The sequence below is a fragment of the Erpetoichthys calabaricus genome, chromosome 8, assembly GCF_900747795.2.
Source record: "Erpetoichthys calabaricus chromosome 8, fErpCal1.3, whole genome shotgun sequence".
In the NCBI taxonomy this organism is placed as follows: Eukaryota; Metazoa; Chordata; class Cladistia; order Polypteriformes; family Polypteridae; genus Erpetoichthys; species Erpetoichthys calabaricus.
Genome location: NC_041401.2, coordinates 45227936 through 45254403, shown reverse-complemented (window position 1 = coordinate 45254403; position 26468 = coordinate 45227936). Strand labels below are relative to the sequence as shown.

Genomic DNA, 26468 nt, shown 5'->3' with positions numbered 1-26468 from the left:
ACTCATAATATATTCTTCTAACATGATTTTCACAAATTTGAAATATACAGAGTGTGGTTAGCACTGAAGTCTCACTGCTCTACAGCCTTGTGGAGTTTGCATGTTCTTGGGTAATCCGATTTTCCTTACAAGCCCCGAAGATGCATATATTAGGTTAAGTTACATTTCTAATTATTCGCTCAGTGAGTCAGAGGCAGGGGCTAAGCAAGCATCATTGCAGTTTAAAGTCCAATGCCTTAGCCACATTTCTACATAGTATCACAATACAATATTAAACTCATCAACTAATGTGTACAATCAAAATAAAACTATATTACGTGTGCAGAAAAGACAAAAATAAGCCTTGATGGGTACTTGGAATACATCAGATATCAAGAAGAGAAAACTGTGCATTGTGGGTTCAGTGGAATGAAAACACTGAAACTCTGAAAGTTGTACATTATTAAAGCTTGGCAGCAGTTTGTAGAGGTAAAGCAGGAAGCAAATGGCTCTTCTATTTTCATCTGAATGTTTTAAGAGATGGACCCTCATAAACATACATGTTACTTTATTTTAAGTGCTTCATAAAATGCCTCTCTCTACTTGTTGAAGATTAATAATAAAAAATAAATAAAAATGATGTACATGAATTAAAGTAAAATCATAAATATGTGTACTTTATACAATAACTATTGTCAGCATTATGAACAAATTAGCTCTATAAAATGTAACAGAAGCAAATTGTGAATTTAGTTTGTGTTGTAAATATGTACATTTTCATTTGTTAGATGACAGGAACATTCTGTAAAGACTAAGTACTTTAAGCCAATGAAAATAAAGAGGAAGTGACAGGCATATTTCATCAAATACATTTTAACAGTTAAAATTCTAACAGAAACATATTATTATGGCCTCCTTTATCCATATTTATAGTTTGACTGATTTGAAGTTGTGTGCAGAGATCAGCGTATTTATCAGTTGTGAGAAAACTTCTCCACAAACTGTAGAGCCTTAAAAGCCATCATTTGTGTGTGAGTTGCCATGTGAAAAAACAGAAAATTTCCCATTAATTATGGTCTCCCCAGAGACATAACAAATTTTTAGACAACATTTCTATATATATATACAACATACAGGCAAACTAAGGGACTTTCTTGTTGTCCTACAACAAACGTGTGATGAGGTTTAAATCTTGTGACGTGTGGCCTTTTCAGTCACTGTGGTATTCTCAGGACTCCTTTCTCTCCAGTCATTCTTTTATCATTAGAACAGTTTTGAACAGAACAGGCCATTCAACTCATCAAGCATGCAAATCTTTTAATCGAATTTCTCCAAAACAACATCAGATTAAGTCCTGAAATACTGAAAGGTATAGAATGAGATCAAAATGAGAACTGGCTGTATTTTTGCTTGACAGCTTCTCATGTTGTTAGAATCAAAACATGCAGTAGAAATAAATTCATGCTTGTTAGGCATGGCATGTACTTGTAGAAGCAAGTACTTTGGGGCACAAGATCAAAATATTACAGTTAAAGTACACCCTAAAGTATACTATAAAGAAACATTGAAATTCTAAGGAACATAGCAAAAATATATTCAAATGGAAATGCTATTCTTTATTTCCTTCAAATAATTTCTAGGTCCATGTCATAGTTGTATACATTTACATGTGGACAATCCTGTGCATCTAGGAGGGCAGACTAAACCTACTCCTAAACCCCAGAAAGCAGATGGAAACTTACCGGGACAGGGAACTGAACATGGCTGCTCAAGTTCCCGGCTGTTAAATTTCATCAGATTTGTCTCACATTGTTCTTCCTTGACTGGTTTAGCAGACGAGAAGTCAGAATCTAGTCCACTGTGAACCACACACGTCAAGTTCCTCCTTCGAATCCCTTCTCCACATTGTGCTCCCTATACAAAAATATTACTAGGTTAGAATGAGGAAATTGTAAAAAAAAGTTGTAGAGAGCCCTAGTTTGAAGTAGAACTGCAGTAAGATGTCTGCTACGTTGATTAGTACTGAAAATAAAAAAAAATGGCAGAGTCAAAAGATGTTTAGCTATTCTTGCATCCAAAGAGAAATAACTTTACAAATGGCTCCAAGCAGTATATTATAACAGGTAAACAATTGCATTTGGAATATTTTAAAGAAGTACATTTTTTAATGAAGTGTTTATTTTGTGTGCACTAAGAACACTATTATAGAATTGCTGTTGGACAATGTTCTTTAAATTTATCCTTACCTTGGCATTGCATAATTAACTGATTGCAGAAAACCTTAATATTAAGGATAGCAAGTGGACAAGATTAAAGAAAGTATTGTTGTAAATAACAAAAGAACCTTGAGTATATAATGATCTCTCCATCTAATGAAGCCTCTGATTCTAATACTAGTTCTTGGGGTGCTTGAGCCAGTAGTTTTGGGTATAAGGGAAGAACTAACCCTGTACATGTGACTAGCCAATTACAATACAAGACACTCAATCACCTATCCAAACTCAGCTACACTGGACCATTTTGGAGTGATCAGTATCACTTTAGTATGGGTACTGCATACATGCATCATATTTCTCATTTAGTGTTATGTTACCAGACCTTAATAAAGGCTTCTCTTGGTCTTCATAACATTTATAAAACATCACACTTCTTTGGGTCTTCATAACGCTTACAAAACATCAGGCTGTTCATCTCTGTGTAGTGTGTCATATTGACATGATGGTAAAATTACTTTTTAATATGAAGGATGCACAGGTCTTGTAATCTCAAGAGAAATGTGTCTCAGTTAAGCCACCTCAGACCACTCCAAAATGAAGTTTTGTTAGTATGTTACATTGCACAGAAGAATAAACACTTTACTGATGTTTTGTAAGCGTTATGAAGTGTTTTTTAGGTCTTGTAACATAATAGTAAATGAGTAATAGATGCATTCAGGTGTTACCAAGTAATATACAGTACATCCATCCATCCATTATCCAACCCGCTATATCCTAACTACAGGGTAACGGGGTCTGCTGGAGTCAATCCCAGCCAACACAGGGCACAAGGCAGGAAACAAACTCCGGCAGGGTGCCAGCCCACCGCAGGGCACACACACACCAAGCACACACTAGGGACAATTTAATATCACCAATGCACCTAACCTGCATGTCTTTGGACTGTGGGAGGAAACCGGAGTACCCGGAGGAAACCCACGTAGACACCCGGAGAACATGCAAACTCCTTACCAAGTAATAAACTGGACTAATTTCCATGCTTTGGACTGGTTCAGGAGAAAGAGAAGTACCTGGAGAAAACCCCATACTGACCAATATCTATCTATTCATCCATTTCTTGAACTTGTTTAGGAGGCAAGAGCTTATTCTGGGAGCACTGCATTAAGGAAATACCCCTGTATGCAGTGCCAGGTTTTTTGCTGTACAATATATTACATCTATTAATTACGTTGGAATATTTGAAAATTTTGCTTAGTGAACAGTTTTGGGGGTATCTTATGGATTTTGGCCTGCTAATCACAAAAATTATCTTTACATTTTCCTATCACACACCATTTTATTGCACTCATTTTTGATTTTCCTTTCATATTGTAAGTATACATATACTGTATAGTCCAACAACTATACCTAGAACATCTGTGATGATCAAAAGTAGTGGAGCTGCTACTAGGAATGCACCTTGGATATACCATGTACTGTTGTTTAATTTGTGAATGGGTCAGCCATGCTAAAGAGTCTAATTGCATTAAAAAGATTTGGCCACTCCATAAGCATTTGGTTCCACAGGAAAAAGTGCAACACATAAGAAACGTCTTTGACAAACGAAGAGTAGACCATTTTGCCCATCTAGCTTGTCTGTTAACGTATCTCTTCCAGATTCTTCTTAAAGGTTAGCAAGGTTCTGACTTCAACTGCATGTCTTGGACGTTTGTTCCAGAGACCCACAACTCTTTGTGTAAAGAGTGGCTTCAGTTTTAAATGCACTTCCCCTTAATTTCCAGTGATGTCCTCAAGTACATGATTCACCCTTAACACAAAAGACTGTTGCTGGATCTACTTTATCAATGCCTTTGAGGATTTTAAAGACCTGGATTAGATCCCCACACATGTCTTTTTTGTACCACGTTAACCAGAAATGCACACAGCACCCCAGATGTAGTCTTCATAGTGCATTATATTGTTTGAGCATAGTTTTTATGGTATAATCTAACAATTTATTTGCCTTTATAATTGCTTCTATTCATTGCTTAGTCGATGAAAATGTTATGTCAACATATACCCCCAAATCCTTTTCAGATTCCTTCCCTTTTGACAATGTCTCCCATCTTGTATTTATAATTGATGTTCCTTTTGCCCATGTGTAGCACTTTGCACTTTTCTACATTAAACTGCATGTTCCAGTTGTTCATTCAGTTCTGAAGGTTGTCTAGGTCTCTGGCCTCACAAAGATACAGTACATAACTTGGACTGATAAAGCTTTTCATGTAAGCAATGACCAAGGATGGTTAAGGATTTCAATATCTGAGATATCTGAGATGTTTCCACAAACAACTGATGCCAAGGGAATGCATCTTTGTTGTTCTACAAATCAGACACATCGTCAATATCGGGCAATTCAAAGACCAACTAGTGGGGCCACATGGAAATCCCATGGAAGGTATTCAAGGATGTTGTTGAAAATTTTCTTGGCAAATACAGAGCAAAAAACTATGTCCAGCTGGCTGAAAACATGCTTCTAGTATACAAAACCTTGTTCCTAAATATTAATTTTCTTCATTCACATTTGGAACACAGTGTCAGATTTCACCAGGACATCCTACTGGAGAAAAAGCTGTAGCTGGACAAGTGGAATCCATCAATGCCGGCTGAGAATTGTTTAATATTGAAACTAGAAGCATGAGATGTTTGATAAAAACAAAAATCAGCAGGGAACATTTTTAGTTTAACGGAACAAATGCAATGTGTCAGCATCATTAAGCAATTAAACAAGTGATACAGTCAATCTGAAATTATATGTGTTCCGCTTGAAGCTGTCTATCCAAGTCACAAAATATTTCTCTTTTTAAATTTGTTGTGCAGTGTTATTCAACTTGCTTTGTGTAGTTCAGGGTGCTGGGCCAGCAACACTGGGTGTGTAGTTAAAAAAACCACATCCATTCATACAAGGCAAGTTTAGAATCAGCACAGTTTTGATGGTGGAAGAATGCCAAAGTACTTAGAGAAGAACCTTCAGAGACACAAGGAGAATGTGCCAACTTCCAGCAAACATTGACCAAGCAAGGATTTTAAGGCAGTGCTCAAGAAACCAGTGGGACATTTATGATGTAATATTTGACAGTATTTACAGCACAGAATATTAACATCTTCAGACTCATTTAATGCTGTTCAGGGCCACAATGGGCTCAAGAATACCCTGGCATCAGGGACCAACCCTGTGTAGGACCCACTCATTCACACACACACACAACACAGGGCCAACATGGATTCTCCCATTAACTTAAGCTGTATGTATTTGGGGATGACGAAGAAAACGTACAGTGCCTGAAGGAAGACTTGTACATACAAGAGAGGGTGTGTAAAGTCCACTGAGACAATGACTGGGTGCAGGATTGAAATATCTGATGTACAACAAGATTATTTAATGTGCCACCATGCTATGTACAGATGATAAATTATTAAAGCATTGGTTGTATATACAAATATATTACAAATATTAGGTTAAAGTATACTAGAAGTGTGTCAGGGAATGGATCCAAATAAAATAAATAACCTCTTCATTTTCTCAAGTCTCATTTTGGTTCTGTGTCCACTGATGGACAAAATTTGACAACCACATTTGAGCCCAGGACACCAAATGTGAAAGGCAGGAGCATTAGCCACTACTCCAACATTCAGGCCATCATAAATATCTTTTTATTTTAAAGAAATTATTCCTTTCATAAATTAGAAGACAATTCATATTATTTTTAAAATACTTTTTGCTGTTTCCTAAAGTGAATTTACACTTTTTATAATCTGAATTGATTGACTGTATTTTACAATGTAACATCCTTAATCACTTTCTCATTGAGACCTCCTATGGAATGAAAATTAGAAGGGTGAGCATTTCAGAGGAGTGGGACATCTAAGGGGTATGATTTACAATAAATGAAAGCCTATAATCTTGGAGATAATATGCATTATTCAAGAAATGAATTTCATTTTCAAAGGTTTTCAACTGTTCTTTTCAATCCTGTTCGACATTCAATTTTCTTTCTAAAATTGGGTTACATTATGTTCCTCTCATTGTCTTGAAACTGAGGCACGGGCCCTGAAGAAAAGTCTACAAAAGGAACACTAATTGCGTTTGGCTCACAGCAACATGTAAACAATTGTTCTGTATTTGCATTTTATAGACATGACGTTAATTTCATAGATGACATTGATCAATAAAGTAAAACACAATTTTAACTTTAAAGGAACATTTGACTTTGAATAAATCATCCCTATGTCCGTCATTACTTTCAATGATAACTTGAATTACAAAACAGAGCTTTTAAATATAAATGATCATTCATTAATAACTACATCACGTTTCAAAGGCACAGTGTTTCTGAAATAGTCACTGCATGTATGTATTCATTTATTTCAGAAATTTAATTAAAATCTCCCCTTTCTCTCTATAAAAATGTAATTTATGCAGACTGTCTGACATTTCCTCTCCTCGGGATGTCATCTTAACTCAATTAAGAACAATTTACATAAAATTATGCATAATTTCATAATAACTTGGAGTATTTTTGAACAACTTTCTAAAATATTTAATATCAAATTAGAATCATTTACAGCAATATTTATAATTACTCATATTCCAGCAGAAATGGCTAAATGTGTAAGAAATCAATAAAAGGAATAACACTTTTAATAAGCGTAATTCAGAACTAGGGCCTAATACCTACTTACTGTGTTTATTGCTAAAGTAAATAAATTTCAGAATAAGCAAGTCTACTAGAATATGTGCTGTATTTATAATTAAATACAAATATTTTAGACCGCACAATGTAAAGCTGAATATTGCTTTTGACAAAGATAAATGGCCTAATTGGTCACATTGCCAGTTTCGTATATGAATAAGGTTTGGTATTTATAATGCTCATTTGAATTAAACACTGTGGACAGTTCATTAAAACTATTATTTCTTTTCATTCTCTATGTCTCTTCCTTCTGTGCTGAAGTGACATTAATAAGCTGCTGCTTGATCACACTTCACGACAGTGAAGTGCCTGCAATATGAAGGATGACACTGTGAAAATTTGAGAATAATTTAATATGACTTCTAAGTGATAAGGTTTCACATTGTCCAGTAAATAAGAAACAAACAGTTAGCTATCAAATCAGCAGCCAAAAATAAAAAAAGGAGCCGAGATTTGTCTTTGGCTTCTTCTTACTGCCTAGTAACATGAAAGGAATATGAGTAGAGACATAAAAATATTTTTCTGTTCCAAAGTAAATATACAGTAGGTCTACTCTCTTTATCTACTTATTTATATATGTGAGTGTCTGTATGTATGAATATTTGCAGCATACTCTAAAGGGTGTAATATAAAGACCAGCATTGCTTGCAACATTGGGCATTGCATCGTAGGTTTTTTATTCTATGCTACACTGGTGACAATAGAAATGTAACATTCAGCATAGCTGTGCCAGGCACTTAGATGACAGAGTATTTTAGGACATATGTTTCCAGATAGTCCTTCAGACATTATTACTCCAGGGGTGTGTTAAGCCGAGCCTGCAGGCACTTTAAAAGTAGTGGTTATTACTGCTTAACATGTTTTTAAGCTCTAAAGTGAGAACGCAGTGATGTGGCAATGCTGCACTGGCATTTGGTGCCCCCTTCCAAGTCGCCCTCTGACTTGAAGGCCTGCAACTCAGAGGACTTATCTGGGCTCCTCCGTGCTTGAACCAGCACTACGATGAGGTGAATGTCCAATGGAGCTCTATTATCCACTGGTGCACTTTCAAATTGAAGTGGTGCGACTGCAAAGTGCATGCCTGAAGCCACTGAGGGAAGGAAAGAGAAGGGCTCCGATATTTAGAGGTTGCCAGCACAGAACAAACTAGGTGAAAATTCACCATGTAGCTTAACTGTAGTGGTGAATAAGCATCCAGCACAACATAGCTGCAAACACATATGCACGCACAGGGAACGGAAGTTTTAAAATTGTGGCATTGCACCTGATCAGAGGAGAATGAGCGGTGCATGACTTGACGTTGTTTGCTATAGGGGACCCTGCAAGATGTAATGACTGGCTAGGCAAAAGTGCTAGCAGTATTAACCCAAAGTCCAGGCTATCAGGGGTTATCTTTTGACGAGTCTTCTGGCTTGCAGGCTCTTCTTTACTGCTTAGCAGGTAGAGCAGACAGAGGAGCTTTTAAGTTTGTATATATCACGGGTGACAATTTACTTCCAACTGTATATTTTTTTGAGCAGAAGTAATCTGTGGTTGGGTGGATGTTTTTTCATCATTATCTTTGTACATACTTTTTCACTTTTTGTTTTTAATTAATTTTCTATCCACTCTTTGTGAAAAAAATGAAGCTTTCAAAGAAAAGAGCACCATAACTACTGTGAAACATGGAGAAGGCTGGGTTATGTTTTAGGGCTGCTTTTCTGCATCTAGCACAGGGTCTCTTGAGTCTGTGCGGGAAACAATGAAATCTCAAGACTAACAGGAAATTCTGGAGTGAAATGTACTGTCCAGTGTGAGAAATCTTAGGTCATGGATCCTCCAACAGAATAATGACCCAAAACACACAGCTAAAAGCACCCATAACCGCTAAGAACAAAACATTAGGCATTCTGAAGTGGCCTTCTATGCGCCCTGATTTGAATCATGTCAGACATCAATGGAAAGAACTGAAGCATGCAGTCTGGAGAAGACACCATTCAAACCTCGCACGCCTGGATCAGGTTGCTCAGGAAGGGCCAAACTACCTGTTGACAGGTGCAGAAGTCTCATTGAGAGCTCCAGGAATCACTTGTTTGCAGTGATTGCCTCTAAAGGTTTTGCAAAAACAAATTAGGTTAGGGGTCCCATCATTTTTTGTCCATGCTATTTTAATTTGTGTTATTATCTGAAATATTCAATTGAATCAAAACTCTAAAGCAAAGTCTTATTTTGATGAATTTGGAATAAACAATGATGGCTGCCAATGGCTTTTGACAGTTTCAAGTTATTTCAAGGACAATGTTTTCTTGTTGAGGGGTATCAAAAAATTTGTCTTCACCTGTACAGTATGTGACCTCCATAACTAGTCCTTTCAGTATATTTCATTAAACATAAAAATTGGGAGTGGGCTCCCCTAGACTTTCTCGTATATTCAGATATGGAGATGGATATTTGTGGAGTAAACCATAAGACAATGATTATATTTTTATATTATGTGCATTAAAGAACCATCAACAACAAATCAAATCAAATTAATAATATATTTACAATTATTATAAAAGTAATGTCGAATACATCGGGACTCTGCAGCTGCATGAATAAAAAAGCACCACTTCCATTTAGCAGAAATAGCTCAAAAGTTGATAGAAATTTGGTTGACCTAAGTGAAAACGTACTCAAATTATCGTGTTTACACACACACACACACACCCACATAGACAGACACACAGGAATAATTCCAAATATGGCAAAGTGCTTTATTATTGCCTGTATGCTGTGTATTGTGGCTGTGGTGGGAAACACTTACCCAGGAAGAGTTTCCCACAATAAAAACTCTTTCTACTTGTATACTTGTGTCTGAGCCTGTATGTGTTGGGTGTCTGGGGTGCTGGAGGGCCCACAGGTGTCCCCACCACACAATTTATCAGTTCTATTCAGAGCATGTGATTCAGATTTGTTTCTATAAAATTAAACAAGCAAATAAATATTGTCAAAAAGGATTATATATGGATAATTTCTCATACACTTTAAAACAAAGAATGTCTACAGTCAAAATAATTAGCAGTACGCCATGTACAAAGCTCTCAAGAATCTTCTTCTAATATATCATTTACTTTTAAAAATTTCCGTACCTCTACTCGACATTTTGGCCAGTCTCCAAGTATCCAAGTATAGCAAGGCTTCACTGGACATGGCTTGACCTGAGTAAGTTGAGAGGGGCAAGGCCTTCCTTCTCCGTGAGACTGCTGGTCTATGCTGCGAGAACGGGTCATCTGACCTAACAAAGAAGATAATTACAATGATTTAGGCAAAACAAATAACATAAACTAGAAAACAAAGTGACTGAATATTTTAAGTACAGCTTTTCATTACCTCTTCTTGTCAATTTAATGCAAAATTGTCTTATGGTTGAAAACAAGTAAAAGGGCTGAAGACTGACCCAATTTCTGCTCTCTACAGATTTATTGACTTATTGCAGACATGACAGAATCACAGTTTCTGCTGAACTGTTGGTCACATGTTTAAGCTGTTAACCTCCAATTTTATTGTATTCAAATGGTGATTGAGTGGATTGTTACCTGGAAAATTTCCAGGTCACTAGTGTAAGCTGAGGTCCACAAACCATTATACTACCATCACAGTGAATACATTCTATTCCACTGACACAAGATGGATTCAAACATTTATGTTGTTTATGCCACCTTCTGATGGTGTTAAAGTAGCAAAAATGAAACATTTTTTACAAAAGGGCAGTCTTGCAAGATGAAAGTTCAAAACCTCAGACAGTAAAACAATGGTTTTATGGACATTCTACATGCGTATCAGCAAAGCCATCAGAGTATTAAATATCCTTGAGCATGCACACTTTGTGAACTTGTGCTGAAATGGTCTGTCAAAATGATATTGGAAAAAGAAGAGCAAAGGGTGTTCAATCTGGCCTTGACAAGCTTTGAAACATCAGCAGCTTCATGTGAAAGAAAGAGAAGCAAAAAGAAGAAGAAGCAAGAAAACACAACCACCAAGAAGATCCATGCTGTGAGATGTAACCTTAAGCGACTGCATATGACACACGTTTGGTGTGATGTTTATGACAGATGTTGAAATAGATAGATAGATAGATAGATAGATAGATAGATAGATAGATAGATAGATAGATAGATAGATAGATAGATAGATAGATAGATAGATAGATAGATAGATAGATAGATAGATAGATAGATAGATAGATAGATAGATAGATACTTTATTAATCCCAAGGGGAAATTCACATTATATCCAGATTGTATGGTATATTGTCACATCCATTTACTTTTGGCTTCTTTTGACGCATTTAAGCATATTCATTTTAAAGACCTTGTTGCTCTGTCTGTTGTTTGGGGAATAGAGTATTTTCTGTATATTGCTTTATTAATAGAAGCAATTGATAAGACAATGTAAGTGTACATTGTATAAGTAAACATGACACAGAAATTCATTCATCTGTCCATTCATATTTTTTCAAATACAGGGTCGCTAGGAGACATTGCCTTTATTGATATTGGCACAAGCCAAAAACAAGCCTAGGATGAAAGTAATTGTATGGCATTCTCAGTCATACACACACACACACACACACACACACCTACCTACAGATACACACACACTCACCTTGTCCTACTGGGATAGTTTAGAAGCTCTAATCAGCCTCACACACACGTACACCCACACCCACACACATAACACATCACATCACTGTGTGTAGAATCCAAACTACACAAAGGAAATTCACACAAAAAACGAAAGACCTCCAGAGAGACAGTGACTAGGCCTGAAGGCAGACACACTGTTTTGTGAGGCAGCAGCACTAAAAGCTGCACATGTGAGCAACCCACAAAAATAAACCTAATTACAAATGCTGAAAAATAATGAAAATGCCTCTGCATAATATTTAGTGATGGGTAAATGGTGTTGGTGCCATTTTGTCTTTAGGAAAAAGAACAATAAGTGAAAAAATAAGGGGAAGATTGATTTTAAAATTGTAGCCTTTGTAGCTTTAACTGTTTAATTTATCATCACCATTCAAGAGAGACAAATGGGTAATGAATAGCCTACTGTGGCAAAGTAATCAGCCACTAGCTGAAATCTGCTGTCAGGACAGATTATTAAGAACATTATTTAACATGCATGAACCAGTAGCATGTAGCGCTGTTTTTATACAGAATTAGTTTTAAAAATTAAACAGATTCAACTGGTAATACAAATAACATGCTATAATGTCAGATGCTAATGGGTTACAAAGCTGGAATAGCAAATCATGCTGAAAGAAGTTGGCCTTTTATTCCCAACCTGCATCCATCCAAACACCTCCATTCCACTTGGCTAGCGTCAATGTCTGTCTCATTGCACTAAATGGTTTTTTCCTAAAAGGTTACTTCATTGTGCGCAGAGCACTTCATTAGGTCTTACTAAATAGCAATAAATATTAATAGAAGTCATTCTTTTCTTATTTTATTCAAGATTTTGTGTAAAATATTAACATGTTCAATTTAACATCTTGAAAATGTTTCCCGGTCCAGTTCAGAGTGTTAGGGGTTGGACAGTTTGGCATTGAGACAGGAGCCAGTGCCGGCTAGGGTGTTAATTCATTAAAGGCACACTCATGCGGGCCAATTCAGAGTGGAAAATTAGGAATGTGGGAGGGAACACCAGAATACTTGGGGGGAAAAACCTGTACAGACTGGGACAGGTTTTGAACCCAGAATGTTAGAGACATTAGACAGCAGTTCTAACCTAACCACTGTATCACATCCAGTAGTTTATTACTGTAACTCAAAAAATGAACTGTATTGTGTCTGTACAACAACCGTAATCAATGGTAAGCTTTTAAGATGTTACTTCAAAAAGGCAAAGATAGATTAACTAGCCAAAATTAAGTGTCACAGATTATTAATGGATGGCAGTTTGTTTTACATGTAAAAGGGAACAGATAGTCCATGCACCTTATTATGAAAGTTGTATTAGTATTGAAGTAATCTCAAGGACAAACTGAAGAAAACATTCCAGAGGGTGTCAGTGATACAATGCTGAATGTGCATTCACTGCATTCATTGACATTTTTATTCATTTATTGAATGCCATTTTCTGCTTTTACTTGTTCTTTATTTCTGGTTCCTCCAATGCAAGTTTCTGCAGCAACACATGATTCTCCATTTCTGTGGTTACTTTAAATGAGTTTATATCCATAAAGAAGCGAGTCCACATTGATTAATTAGGGCTAATAATCAGGTGTGTTTACAGACTTGTTAATGTCTCACCTAGGGAACGTATGGCTTCTGTCTGTTTCAAAATGATAACTATTATCACTGTTCCAAAAGAAATTTAATTGTACTGTCTCAATGACTAAAGACCTCTCCACTCGCTGCTAATATGATGAAATGCTTTGAGAGATGGATGCTGAGACATAATAAACACAATATACCAGATAGTCTGGACCACCTCCAATTTGGATATCATCACAACAGGCTGACAGATGAATCCATAGATAGATAAATAGATAGTGTAATAGCAGGCCTTGCTGTCTTCCTGAATCGGATGGATGGACTTTTAGGTGCCCAGGAGATGCATTCAATTGAAGGATGGGGGAGACTCCCCCAATGCACTATGAGGTGGTGTCTCCTTTGCTGGATCACCCATGTGTATACCTGCAGGGCAACATGGGAATTGTAGTCCTGTTGAACATCCCTGTGGGGTGCCATGTGTGCTACCAGAGGGACATGGCAAAATCAGGTATTCCTTCTTTGAGAGGATTCTGTCTGTCCTGGAAGTGCTTTCTTTGCGCAAAGTTGTGCCACCAGAAGTACATAAAGGGTGCCACCTCACCTCACCTCACTCATGGAGCTGGACGGAGGTGGGCAAAGGTGGCCTGGAAGAAGTAGAGATTGAAAACTGAATTACTATGCATTCTCTAATTAGTATTTCACTTAAAGAAAAAGTGTTGTTTTCATCCAGATTAGACTTTGAATACATGTGTCAAGGGTTTGGGGGTCAGCTGACACACCAAAAACTACACAGAATATAATCAAGTATAAACAACAAAAAAATAAATAAATACAGGCAGGTGTATTACAATGGTGCGGGTTACAATGGTCTCGATTTTCAGCAATTCTGCGATACAAATGAGCACATAAAACCCTCATATTTTTCTTTTCTGTTGAATTGCAGTTAATTTTCAACTAGTGACTCCCATTTTTCATTAAGGAACAAACTTGTTTTGACACAGCTGAATATGTAGCAGCTGTCAATTAAATTGATGCGGAATACAGTATGCACAGTTTGTCACCATTTTCAACCATTTACATGTATTACCAAATGTAACTGGTGGCACGTGCTGCTGCACAATAAGCTCCGTCACAGATAAGCAGCTGGTTCTCCAACTGAATGGTAGAATCAGCTGCTTGTTATTCCCAGTATGCTAAGCACACATCCCAGCTTTACCCTCTTAGGGAGTATCGCCACCGGGAACAGGAAGTGACACTTTGAGCAATTCATCAGCAGAGAAAGTTAGTTGTGAATTTTCTTGTCATCTTTATGTACTGTGTCATTATCGAAGACTGTAGAATGCGTAAATATTAGACTGATATACTGTACTTCCAAGTGATTCTGACTTTTGTGACTTAAAGTTCAGTAATATCGCTTCATTGTCATTTTATTAGTATGTGTACATTTCTTTTCAGCAAAATAAGCATAAAGTGTTATGTATTTTTACAGATTTTCTATTAATGGACATATTTCAATGCACGTCTTGAATTGTGTACACAATTGGGCTATGAACCTCCACAGGAACATTTGTGCCTGTATGTCGATAATCAACTTAATTAACACAAGAACTTTGTCTATCCTTAGGATATGATGTAAAGGCTTATGTCAACTGGTAAAAAAAGACCTTCTTTAGCTTTCCCAGGAGCACCTTGGTAGAATCCCACAGGGACAAAAGGTGCACTGCAGATTGAGCAAGGTGGCACACAGAGGTTGTGAGGTTTTGTTCATAATGTTCATCAGCTTAGCTACTATCCCTCACTTTGCTACTGCCTCCAGTGTCCATGTTAGTTCAATTATGAAAGCCAACTGTCCAGAATAGGGTGGGATGGTGGTGCAGTGGTAGTGCTGCTGCCTCACAGTAAAGAGACCCAGCTTTGCATGTTTGCATTTTCTCCCTGTTGTCTGGGTGGTTTTCCCCCTGGTGCTCCGGATTCCTCCCACTGTCCAAAGACATGTATGTTAGGTGAATTGGGAATGCTAAATTGACCGTAGTGTGTGTGTAAACCCTGCGATGGACTGGCACCCTTTCCAAGGTTTGTTCCTGCCTTGTGTCCTATGCTAGCTGGGATAGACTCCAGCCAACCAACAACCCTGGTCTAGATTGAGCAGGTCAGAAAATGACATGACCTTCCTGATTAACCTATTAAGTCTACACAGCTCTATTATTAGTATTATGTCCATGACCATAGACCTGAGCACTTGAAGGCTGGAAGATTTGCTTGGGTTCAAAACTCTTAAGAGAATCTGAAGAAAACATGCTTTGTATTTGAGAGAACCCATAACAGAAGGACATGAACTCTTTTGTATGAATAGTGTTGATTTATCTGTTTCACAACTTGCTTATTTCACTATTGAGGAACAGGGAGATGGGTGTCTTTAGGATGTGATAGGGAAGCTTAGGAAACTCAAACAGGTGAAGAGAAAAATGTGTAAATATCACAGATTCAAGCCGATGACTCTTGGGAAATAAAGCAGAACTACTGCACAGCCATACTATCCAATTAATTTTGTTCATTAAGTAATTATTTAGTATATTTAGATATGTATTATATACTGATGATATGTCTTAAAAATATTACAACAGCAAAAATACTAACTAAAAGAAATCTAATATATCCACACATTTGTCAAGGCAATCATTCAAAGTTATTCTTTCTTCATAGATAAATGCATTCAGATACAGGGATTCACAACAGTGTTATACAAGATCAAAAGAAAAATCTTTGTGAATGGATCATTCAGCCCTATTCAACCCTATTTGTCATTAATGATTTCAAGACAGAATTGATCTGAGACTTAAGGACCTTAGCATTCTAAAACATGGGAATTGGATCTACACATAAAACACTCTTTGTGTTTCAAAAAAATAAAAGAATGAAACCTGTACTCAGCTCTTTGAATCCCAATAACTGGATACCCTGCAGTGTGAGTGGGCGCTCAGGTCAATGCCGCATTATGAGGTTTTTGACAACAAGGTATGTTTACTGGTTTATGATGGCTAGGCAGCCATTTAGAACTAAAGTACAGTTTCTATATTTCTGCATTTACATAAGCAGAGTTTTCTGGGGGGCATTATAACAGTACCTTACAGTTCTACAAACAAGAGTTTATTTCCTGTTCCAGTAACTGTCTATGTGGTTTAAAAACATTTTCCTCCCTTGCATGTGTGGTATCCCAGCATGCTCAGAGGCAACAGCAGCAGCAAACAGGGTGTTTGGAGTATAGGGGTTTAAGTATTTCATCAACAATTCTCATTATGTTGGAACCTAATGGATCTTTTGAGATGCCTCCCCATCATCAATTGTTTTAAAAGTTGCTCTGGCCCTGATTGGGTTAACCACCTTCTATTGCACCTTTTCTTATTTTTCTGCAGAACGTACTTTACAACAATAGCTAGGGTCAAGCTTATTTATTATTTTTCCTTCATCTCTGTTTGTTCAGCGTGAATTCATTCATCCCTGCTGTCTCTCTGGATGATTCAGTTGCTTGAATGTGGTAAGTCTGTCTGCTCTTCTATAGATCCCTTTTATATTGCTCATATCCTTCTTAAGATACTGGGATCAGTGTGTCACACTATATTCTAGCTGCAGCCTACCCAATGCATTATATACATTTTTTATCTTATTTCCGAAACGCATATGCCTTTGTACAATATGTAAGCCAGCTATCTTTTAATATTAATCTTGTTTCTATGTGTCATATTCTACGTTCATATTATACACTGACCTTAATTTTTCCTTGTTAACAAAGGGGTAAGGTCAGGTAGACACCCTTTCATGCCAGAAATGAAAACAGAGTATGCCAGCAATAGTGTATTTATTATACAAACAGAGGAAAGAATAAAGAGAGAACACAAAAAAAGTCTCAAACCCTTTATGGGCCTCCATTAATGGGTCTTGATCTTGGAAACTAGGTGGGGTGATTTTCACCGTCTTACCCACTTCAATTACCACAAAGTAGTGTTGTGGGCACAAGAAATGCAATAGGAGGATTTGGACGATGCAATTTGGGTCTTGGAGGATGTCATTGTCCTAAATGCAAGCATAACACAGAACTAAAAAATAAAAATATCATGTATCAAAACAAAACAGACTGAGCAAAGTTAGCCTTGAAATAAATAACAAAACTGGTCATTAAAAAACAAAATAGTGATGAGCGAACTTTGCCTCGAGTTTGGTGAAATCAAGTGTTTGCGAATATCACCGAACTAAGCGAAATGCATTGAAGTCAATGAGGATGGACTAACTGAACTAGATTTAAATGGATTATAATGGTACAATCATCTTTAAAGTGTCCCTGAAGGTTAGGGATGTCTGTCAGCTATACTGGATCAATTATTGTGGCCAAAAATGCGTCATGAGCTATGCAACAGCAGTGCCAACTACTGCACCACCATACCTCTGTGAGATCAAAGAAGAAAGAACACAGAGACATGCAATCATAGGTTTCGTCAAAACAAAGAGGAAATGCCGAAATCATAGTCAACAGTCAGAAAAAATATGTAGGTTGTGTTATGTTTATTTATGTGAGAAACTATTACTTTGTGTTCTTTTCAGAAAACAGCCTAGCAGCAGCTCGCTGTCTGCCCTCCTGCACTGCATGCAGCAATGGACATTTTATGTTAATTTATATGAGAAACTATTTATTTGTGTGCTTTTCAGAAAACTGAAGTTTTTGGAAAAATATTCAGCCCTGGGAGAAGAGGAAAAACAAAAATCAGTCCTAAAAGAGTTAAAGGCAGAAAATTTACAAGAGGTGTATCATGAATGAAGCCACTGGCGCGTTCTGTTTTTTGAAGTTGCATCGAAGGCTCTCCAAACTGTCTGGGCTGAGGCGTTGCACTTTTTCTTTTATCAAATTGGTAAAAACATCTTTTGTTATTTGTATTATTTCATAGAGTCTCCAGTGTTTGGTGGGGAAGTAGCATCAGGCTCTTTCAAGGTTTGTTTTCATTCTCCACGTGGCTATTTATGCATGAATAGGACATGCATAGGCCACCTTCTTTTATATTGAACTTGAAGATTGACCTGCTGTATATGTTTCATAAAAATAAAATCTGAGAACCTGCATTATTTATTTATCTGTTAAGATCCTTAAATTGAGTTCACTTACTACATACAGTATTGATGTGCCTTTACGGCTTAACATTTTATAGCATTTGTTTGTACGGAAAATGTAAAAAACTGGTATGAATACTGATGCTACAGTAGTTCACCAGCTATCTTAGCACCTTTGGTTTCCATGAAGTCTGCACGTTCTGTATGATATCTGCACGAGTTTTCTCTGCTGAACGAGTTCCTCCCAGTGTTTAAATCTGCAGCATGTCAGCCATCCATCCATCCATCCATCCATCCATCCATCCATCCATCCATCTATCCATTATTCAACCTGCTATATCCTAACTACAGGGTCACGGGGGTCTGCTGGAGCCAATCCCAGCCAACACAGGGCGCAAGGCAGGAAACAAACCCCGGGCAGGGCGCCAACCCACCGCAGGCGTGTCAGCCAGTAGACTACTAATACTAACTGTGAGTGCGATCGTGTGCTCTTCATAATGCCAACCACTGTGCGACCATGCCCCTGTGAGATCAAGGAAGAAAGAACGTAGTGAGAGATGTGCAAACTTCGTAACCAGTCTGTAATGTAAGTGATCAGCATTATATACCCGGAGGGCGGTCCCATCCAGTGTTGGCTGTTACAGCTCCAGGAGATTTCGCACTGGCCTCACACAGCATTATGGGATGCTGAAAAAAAAAAACCTTCTCCTAAATTGGCCAAATTACCAGTAAATAATTTGATGAACTATGACAAACATAAATGCAGAAAATTTGTTGCGAATGACGTTTTGGCGAAATTTGCCGATCAACAGTAATTATTAACAACTAGCAAAATACCCGTGCTTCGCAGCAGCGAAGTTCTGCTTTAAAATTTTTATTAAGAAGAAAAGTAAACCTTTTTAAACTGAGGGAAAATATACCAATAATTATTTGTTAAGGATCTCTTTGTATACCACTTTGTCAGTTCAGCCCTCCAGCTATAATATGACTAAGCTGTGCGCTGAGCTTACTCTTGAGCATGCAACGTATAGTTGGCCATGTGAAAAGCAATCTTGCCTCAAATCAATGCCAACCTTTTGTAGGGTCTGTCCCTGAGACTTATTAATTGTCATTGCAAAGCAGAGCCTTACTGGAAATTGGAGGCGTTTGAACTGAAATGGGTTTCATCGATAACTTCGTATCCAGCTTTTGAGAGTTTAAACATTCATAAACATCAAATTGTCCACTACTCAAATTGTCACCTGTGAGTCTAAGATGTTTAAGAGGCATTGGCGGTTGTCCAAAGATGTAAAACATTTGGCCATTTCGGTACACTTGAAAGCGACAACCGAACAATTCAGCGGCAGCCATCAACTCACATGAAGAACCATAGGTGAAGGGCTTAAGCATTTCACTCTTATAGTGCTCCTGTGTAGTATAATTATCTCCTGTACTGTCATCAGTCCACACCTTGAACCTGTCCCAGTCATTCAACACATAAGACACAATGTTCCTCCGGATATCAAGAGTGAGCCTGATATGGCCATGCAATATGTAACACAGAGAATGGAAAAGGCAGTCACCATCTCTGGACATGGAAACCACTCGGTAAGTGACAGTTCTTTGATCGATGGTGATCACCTCGATAGACATGTTAATGGGGGTATGGTTGGAACAATAAAGGAAATGGGTACCTGAACAATGTAAACTAAGTCTAAAATACCTACACAATAACTATAGTCGTAATAAACGAACAATAAAACAGCAAAGAAGCTGTGGATTAAATAAAAAGGCTGCAGTTATCAGCAGGGAGACGTGAATACCGTGGCGAGAGCAAGGAAGGGAATGAAGAGACCGGAGCGACGGACGGCCTTATACAGGCAGGCAGCCAACTACGTGGGAGGCGTGGGGATGGGGGACCCAACTCTGCCTCACATGGCAACCGAGCTGCAGGCTATGGATGTATATATGTACGTAAGTAGGATTCAGTCAGCGTTGGGAACCCGTGTACCAAATTTCTTGAAGATGAGCCCATAAGTAACAAAAATCAAGTCAAAAATAAAAAAAAATAGCAAAACTAGACATCAACATAAAGCAAAGATCCTTGACAAAGAATTTAATTTTGAAGAAGGCTTTTTCGTCTTTTTGATCCAATGAAAGATACACAGTACTGCATCTTTTACAGTCATGGGTTGGTGACAAGTGAAAAGACCCATGTGACACTAACCTGCATGACAATCAGGAAACAAACAAAATGGAAAATATGGGATAAAAATATTACAAATAATTTACCAAAACGCAATACCAAACAAAATGTTAATAAAATAACATTCCCATTAAGTATTCTCTTCTACTCCTTATTTTCAGACTCACTCTCTCTTTATTCTAGCTTGTATTTCTCCTAATAATCAATTCCTGGTTCTAGAAAACCCTAATGCAAAGCACAGTGCTTTCAGCAATTATTGTGTTTATAAGAATTACTCACAAATGCTTTGAAATCACTTTAGTTTGTTTTATTTTATTTTATTTTTTTTTGTCCAGTGTCTCCTGACTCAAGGGTATAAGAAAATCCCTCACATATGGCATACCGTTCAACTTGTCATGATGTCTAGTTATGCTAGACGTTTGAGCTTTTTGGGATCCCCCCTGTTTTTGGTTCTCTAGACTTGAAAAACACTCATGTTATGGACATTTATGGACCATATTTTGTGCAGGAAATTACACCCTTATGAGTAACCAATAGGTGTCCTCAGCAAAAATTATCAAAAGGCCTTGACGTTGCGCATGCCACATCAGTTGACTCTAGAGGTTCACCTCTTAATGGCATACAAGGGGTCAACGTTACTCCTTTTCACAAAACTTTGAAAAAATAGGGATTCCTAATAAAGGCATGTGGAATGTTCATGCAATTGTGTTGTTGCTGATCTTAAATATGATAATATTTTTGATATGTGATTCTTTACTGGTGGTCCTGCCCCCCTAAGAGCCACTCCCAAAAGATTAAAAATGACAAATTTTAAACATACACATGTAGGATATCATTTTGGACTTTGTCAATGTCAGAGATTATGAATATGATGTTATTTTAGATTTTTGATTCTTTACTAGACATCTAGCCCTCAATGGACCTTTATTAGAGTGTACAAACTTACCAGTTTCTATTACAATCAAGAATATTTAGACTATAAACATTTACATTGAAGCACACATTTTAATATTTCAAATATCTGGTGCAACTATACATGTTTTTTATGTACTTCTACTTCATGAAGTAAATCATTACATTTCTTATGAATACCCAGAATTAGGTTAGCTTAAACTAATTCAGAGTTATTTATTTTTTCCTCCTAATGCCATGGTGTCATTTTGTTATCATACTGAAAGATAACCTTTTAATGAATTCAACGGTTTTGTTTTTCATGGGTGCTGCCATTTTTCTGTGTCAGAGCAGAATGATGCTTTATGTCACATACGTTCGCATGGGAGGCAGCTAAAGGGCTCGAAGGAAGGTAATTCCATATCAGACCACAGGGTTGCGAGGTGCACTGATCCTTTTGCTTTTTCCACTGCAGACCCTTTATGGGAAATTCCACCTGGCCTCCACGACATCATTTCCAGTTATGAGCCCCATGATACCATTTCTGGTCCAGAAGGTGTCACTTCCGGTTCCGGTCATAATTACCTCACTTCCTCTGCCGCACTTTAAAAACCCATCATGTTAACCTCATCAGTTGGTTCTGTTTTGGACTCGAACCTGTACACATCTGTACTAAAAATTCTTCCATTTGCAGCCAGGAAAATTATACAAGTGGCTGCCTCAAATCTTTTTTGTGGCTTTTGTCTCATTTTTGACAATGGTTACTAGGCATATAATGCATGTATTACATTAACTCTAATATTATGCCTGTCATAATTGGACAAGGCACATTAAAAAACTTGCAGAATTTTGCTTTTACTTCAAGTATTTTGGTTATTACTGTGTTTTTTATGTCTTATCCTACTTTTTTTTCTGTATATCCTTAAAAATCTCTGCCACTATATTTAAAATTCAGTCCATCTGGACTTTGATTAAACCTCCTGGTGGTCATGACAGATGGAGATTTAAACTTTATCCCAAGATCATTTCTATCCAGGCTATTAAATCACCTCATGGGTTGGGGAGACTAAGATTGCTTCAGGGACTCATGATTAGAACTTCCAGCACTGACCTCAAGGGATCCTGCACTCTTGGGCCTTTTGTTGCCCTTTAACAAGTCAGTAGTCATTGGTGGAACCCATGAGAAGCCAAGTAAAGTACACAAATATGCATATGGGAGTGTGCCCTGCTATGGAACAGTACAACATCATGGGCTGGTCCCTGCTTTGTGTCTGATGTTATATCCACTCATTATAACAATCTTGGATTAGAACAGAAGTGTCCAGAAAAAAAATGGCTGAATTAAATTATTTATACAGACAGAATGTACAAACCTGGCTTCTCATGTAGTAGCTATTTTCACACTGCTTGCCAACCTGCTCATTTGGAGGAATTCTGCATCACTCTCCTTTTCGGAATGGTTGAGAACTCAAAAAAATAAAGTTTACTCAATGGGAGTGTACCTAACCATTTTACAGACTTCTGTATCTTTTCATGGAAACTACTATTTTTTATCACCTTCTAGTGCATTCTTAGACATCAGACTTTAGATCTTTGTTTGTTTTGCTTATAGGGCAGTGAAAATACTTTACCAGACTATTTGTGTTTGAATTTTATGCCTTCCCTTAGGCTTCGGGTTTTTGAGAGCATTTTGCTCTTCACAGCTTCCTTTTTTGTTAAATGTTTAAATCAATATGTTCTGGCTATTTAGTCTTTAGCTTTGTACACAAACTTCTGCTACATGCTTTGGTTTGTGAGAGTTATCAGAGATCTTGATCCCCTGTCTTTTTTCTAACAACATTCTCATCTGCTAATAGAGACACTTTAATTCTTGGGGATATGACTGGATTCTATTGAAATTCGTTCTGGCTGCTGAAGGGTCCACACAACTGAATCTACCCTGCAACCTGATTTTCACACATTTTTTAAAATTAAGAACCAATTTATCCTTTGCTAATAGTGCCAGCTCTATAATGGGGCGCACAATGAGACTAAATTTGGAATGCAATCCTGTGAAGACCTGAAATGGAAATGTGACCAAATCGATGATTACAGAATCTTGGCTTTAGAAAAAATATTCAAACAATGTCATTTAATATAAAATTAAAAAAAAAAACTTACAGGAGAAAATATGCCTGTTCTTCAACATAACAAATTTAGTGTTTAAATGTTGCTTTAGACTGATTTCACTTTCAAAGAATAAGAGTCTCAGTACAACCTAACAGCATGTGTATTCTGATGAAATCCTTCCTTCTTTATATCATGAATGTGAACGCATCCATTCTCTTGACTTTCTCACCATTTTTGTCACCCATCAGCAACAAGAACAAGGCAGCAAATAGACTTTCAATGAAATTACAGGTCTATTGGTATTATTGTTCTATTTTTCCAATAATTTTACATACCCCGAAGCCCACAAGATTTTGAACATTCTGTCCATGTTGACCATTCTGAGAGTTGGCAGTTAACTGGACATTCCACAAGGCAATGAATAGTTAATGTCCACTTCTTCTCCAATTCCAACTATGGACAGAAGAAACAAAGAACAGGAAAATTTAAACTGTTGTGAAAAAAGACAATTATCACTGCTACAAAATTTCTAAAATCAGAAGAGTTTAAGGTAGTATTCATCTCTTTCCCTGGCTTTACTTTCTGGCTATCAGTTTCAAATTATATCTTGTATAGGCAGGAAGTGTGCTGTAGTGGAAAAGGCAATGGACCTTTAACCATATGATTGTCCATTCATATGTTTGACTAACGGTGTGACCCTGAGCAATACTCTTATTCTGGGTACTGAGTGCACAGGGTGGCAGCAGTTTTGAAAGGAAATGAAACCACAAAGTACAAACTAGCCAAAGTCATCTATTGCCACATTGAGAATCTAGAAAACAAGCTCAGCTGGCAAAACCAAAAACTTAGTCACAGGTTGTAGAGTTATAAACCACGATATGCATGTAAACTGAACCAAAATGTATGCTGAAAGACATGGTCAGAACAACAGAAAAGATTTCGTAACTGGGGATCAAACCTTTTATAGTGGACCAGTGAAGATGTCACACATTGCACGTTCGTAGTCGTCCAGCCTAATCATGGCAAGTAACCACCAAAACAAGTGTTTGAAAATATTGTCACGGAAAAATGTAAATTAAATATAATGCAGTTAAAAATGCATCATATTGAGAAATGGGACCACATAATTCCTTGACCTTTCAAACGTGCAGAATAAAGTTTTAATTATTTTTGTGTTCAAGGAAAATGTATAAAAATAATGAACAAAAAGTCAAAGTATTGCACAGCTGTAATCATGACTCAGTTAAATCATTATTCATATCATCAAATGAGTCAAATCATAACTCCAGCTGTAAGAAAGATAAACAAACAATTGTAATGTGAGGTTGTAAGTTACCTTAGATAAATGTGTCAGTAGTCACATATGTGTGCATAAGAGGCAGTCAAGAGGCTTAACTGAGGGGAAGATGTCAGCTCAAGGGGTTGATAAAGTGCACTAACCTCTCTTCTCTATTTTCCACAGATCAACAGAAGGGAAACCCAGTTAAACCAGCACCAACTTCCGCCATCCTATCCAGACCACGCCCTCCTACTAACCTCACTTCCGCCATCCTATCCAGACCACGCCCTCCTACTAACCTCACTTCCGCCATCCTATCCAGACCACGCCCTCCTACTGACCTCACTTCCGCTCTCCCTGACACGGACCCGCCTCTTCCTGCACAGCCACTATAAAAGCCCACACCCTTTGTCCCTCAGTTTGCTGATTGTGACTCAGTCTTTTGTGATTAGTCGTTGCCTGTCAATATACGGGGTGGATCCCTAAACCTTTTTCCGTCTCTTGTCTTTTTGTTGCACAGTCAATTATAGAATAACAATATTTTTTGAGACAAATTCCAAAATGCAGGAAGGAATGCTACCTAATCTAGAACCATGGAACAAAAAACCTCATGGACCATCTGATGATCCGATTAAGCATGGAGTAGCTTAAAATGACCTTCAAAACAATTAATATCACAAATGACAGTGGCTGGAGGGATATGGGCTTCCTTTTTGACTTTAAGAGAGCCTTCCTTATTTATCTTGCTTTAGTTGTAACCCAGGAAAATATCCCTCCATTCAGAACCATTAATTGAATAGTTCTTCCGAAAAGATGCTCATTTCACATCAAAAAAGAAAATAATCACACTTCTTTACCTTTAAAGGTATAGTGATAGTATTTCTGCCAAAATACTAGGTTTGCTTTTTTATTTTTACATTGTTTTCAATATCAGCTGAATCAGCCCCAAAATAAATTAGAATAATTAAATAATCTTGAAAAAGAAAAATATTTACTTTGATAATATTTTACCTCTTCACAATACTTCAGCTCAACTGGTTTTCCGTCACTTCTGATGCAGTCTAACAGTCGTGTTCGAGTTCCTTGTCCACATACTGCGTTGTCACTTAACTGGCAGCTGCTCCAGTCTAAAGAAGGTATAAGAATATTTCAGTGGTAACGTGTACAATATCAGTTCACAGATATTTTAAAAAGTAATCCTTGTACTACCAAGAGGAGTAGTGAAAGCTAAATTAGCTGCTACTAATCTGCTGTAATTTCAAAAAACTTCACTTTTCTCCATGCCATACACTCAAAAGTTTTTCACAGAAAATACATTATAAATGAAATTTCAGAAATAGAGGATGTATTTTAACTTGTTTTTGTGTGCTCCTTTTTAAATGCATAGTAAGACACAGATTACGTGAAGCAACATTACATGGAAACATGGCACATTTCTGAAAAGTAAATCGTGGGATGTTGAAGGAAAAGTAGAATAACTGGAGAAAATGCCACACTGACAGAGTGATAAAGTGCAAACTCTGCAGCCATGGAACTGAAACCCAGGAACCTGGAATAAGCAGGGGTAACTACTGGACCACCATTCCGCCCCATCTGTATCTACTATCTAATAAAACACTAAGTTTGTGTGTGTGGGTTTAACCCCTCAGAGCAATATAATTGGCCAGTATTTCTTTGGAATGATTGGTTTGTTTGGCTTTGGTGACATGACTGAAAGATGAATATGATTGTTAGACACATGAG

The 26468-nt window shown here is 37.3% G+C and overlaps 1 protein-coding gene across 1 annotated transcript in view; it reads right to left on the bottom strand.

The window, feature by feature from the left end:
- Positions 1–26468, bottom strand: part of thsd7ba (thrombospondin, type I, domain containing 7Ba) — a 1117993-nt gene that overhangs the window by 26121 nt on the left and 1065404 nt on the right. Inside the window, exons 20-23 of the mRNA XM_051931000.1 lie at positions 25737–25852; positions 23782–23899; positions 10039–10184; positions 1722–1893 (exon numbers count right to left, since the gene is read on the bottom strand). Coding sequence (XP_051786960.1) covers positions 1722–1893; positions 10039–10184; positions 23782–23899; positions 25737–25852 — 552 coding nt within the window. The remainder of the gene's footprint in view (positions 1–1721; positions 1894–10038; positions 10185–23781; positions 23900–25736; positions 25853–26468) is intronic.